Source organism: Aquarana catesbeiana, linkage group LG02 (genome assembly GCF_042186555.1).
Source record: "Aquarana catesbeiana isolate 2022-GZ linkage group LG02, ASM4218655v1, whole genome shotgun sequence".
In the NCBI taxonomy this organism is placed as follows: domain Eukaryota; kingdom Metazoa; phylum Chordata; class Amphibia; order Anura; family Ranidae; genus Aquarana; species Aquarana catesbeiana.
Window position 1 is genome coordinate 9,598,679 of NC_133325.1, and position 2,298 is coordinate 9,600,976.

General features: G+C 42.3%; 1 protein-coding gene across 1 annotated transcript; it reads left to right on the plus strand.

Moving 5' to 3' along the window:
• Window positions 1-211: 211 nt before the first annotated feature.
• Window positions 212-1,519, plus strand: LOC141129590 (olfactory receptor 52M1-like). Its single transcript, XM_073617689.1, has one exon. The coding sequence runs from the start codon at window positions 321-323 to the stop codon at window positions 1,269-1,271; it is 951 nt and encodes a 316-aa protein (XP_073473790.1). The 5' UTR covers window positions 212-320; the 3' UTR covers window positions 1,272-1,519.
• Window positions 1,520-2,298: the final 779 nt, after the last annotated feature.

Genomic DNA, 2,298 nt, shown 5'->3' on the forward strand with positions numbered 1-2,298 from the left:
ACTAGACAGTTGAGGGTCATGGCTGGACAAAACAGAATTGTAGACAATGGCTAGCTTGTATCCCGGCAGAGCATTGTCAGAACTGGACCATATTTCCTGCAGTTTACCAAAAACTTTATGTATAACCATATGCCCAAAAAAGTGGACAGAGGTCAATAACCATTAAAATGTCTTAATTTTTAGCCTGGAGTCATCTTAAAACTTGCATTGTGCTAGCAAGTTCAGGTTATGCCGTAATCTTTGACGTAATTTCTTCTGGTCTGATTCTTTGGACCTCATTACTTTCCTCTCTTTCCAGGAAATAACGTTTGAAGTCTACAATGGCGGCAATCAATGAAAGCTGCTTCTATCCACCTTCCTTCGTCCTGTTGGGTATCCCCGGTCTGGAATATCTCCATGTCTGGATCTCTGTTCTCGTTTTCTCAATGTTCCTCTTTGCCATCATTGGGAACTACATCTTCCTGCTCATCATCTTCTCGGATGTCAGTCTGCACCAGCCCATGTACATCTATTTCACCATTCTTGCTTTCGTTGACATATTATTGGCCAATTCCACGGTGCCAAAGCTTCTCTGCATCTTCTGGTTCCAGCAGAATGAGATTGACTACCATATGTGTTTTCTTCAGATGTTCTTTTTACATTCGTTCTCTACCATTGAGTCAGGAATCTTTGTAGCCATGGCTTATGATCGATATGTAGCCATATGCAACCCTCTACGGTATTCTGTCACAGTGACCCCGAGTGTTATTATTTTAAGTGGAATATTAGCGGTCCTGCGTGGGGTGATCTACATGTTTCCCTTGCCTTTTCTGGCTCAGAGACTCCACTTGTATGCCAGTAATGTTATCTTCCACTCGTACTGCGAACACATGGCGGTGGTAAGGCTGGCTTGTGGTGACGTCTCATTCAACGACCATCTTGGCATGATCGTTGGCTTCCTCGTGTTGGGTATGGATTCCGTGTTCATTGCTTTCTCCTATGTGATGATCCTTCGAGCCCTTCTGAAGCTAAGTGTTAAGGCTCGCTTAAAAGCCTTCGGGACATGCTCCTCTCATGTCTGTGCTATCCTGGCATTTTTCACGCCAATCCTTTGCTCGTCCTTAGTGCACAGATTTGGGAAGAACGTCCCTCATCATGTACACATCCTGCTGGCCAACTCTTACCTTCTCATCCCCCCCATGCTGAACCCTTTGGTGTATGGTATAAGAACCAGGCAAATTCGAGAGAGGGTGGTCAAATGTTTCCTTAAACAGTCTCCTGATTTCTTTTGAAGCCTAACCCAGGCCAAAACTTTGAATATCATTTTGGATACAACTGGGGAGGGTAAGGCTCTCATTTTCACCCATACAACAATCTTCCCAACAAAGACAAAGTAAAATGAGGAAGGGTTGGAACTTCTGACAATGGTTTTATTGCTGGGGGGGTTGTAGACAGAAATTAAACCATCAGAGAAACTGTATTTTTTTTTTCCACTCAACCCAAAGCTGAAAAAGAAATGGTATTGCTATTGAGAATAAACATTCTGTGTATTGTTATTCCCGCACTGCTAGATCTGTTTCTGTTTTCCCTTTTTCGTATTTAGCCAATAAAATCAATTTATGGTGCAAGAGGCTGTTTGTATTTTTATTCTCTGAGTATTTTGGGGGCATATGTTGTAGACTGAGGCCAAACCACCAGAGGAAAGGAATTTCTTCTGGTGACAAAAGCATTTACAACCTACTTTATGTGAAAAAAAGAGAAAAATACCGCGCTAAAGTACATAGGTGAATAACTAATAAAATAAAATAAAAAATCAGCTGCTAAAACTATGAGATACACACAGAAAAGATACAATAGAACAATGTAGCAGTCTCCTCATCCCCGAGATGACGTCATTTTATGATTCTATGACGAAACGCACGTAGGGAGGTGGACGTACTGACGTCATTATGCTTCTCAGTGGACATGTTTTCGCTTGCTGGCCGGCTGTTTTATACGTTTGCTTTTTTCCTTTGAATTGTAAGTGTACTGCTTTTACTACATTAAATTTTGTTGTGGTACAGTCTGCACTATGGAGTTCTTTCTTTTATTTTCTGGGCAATATCCTTATTAACTCCCGGTGGCTGACGCTCAATCTTTGAGCTAATTGGAGTGTGGTCCAAGCATTTCCCCATACCGGTGGTGTGATATCAACTTCCTTGTGGAAAAGGCCCTGGCTGGGTATTAGCCGCAACCTACTTTATGTGTTGGAAGTCTATGAGTGGGTCATTGCTCGATTGATCACTCAGGAGGTGGAGTGGGAGGTTTTTGAATGGGTCA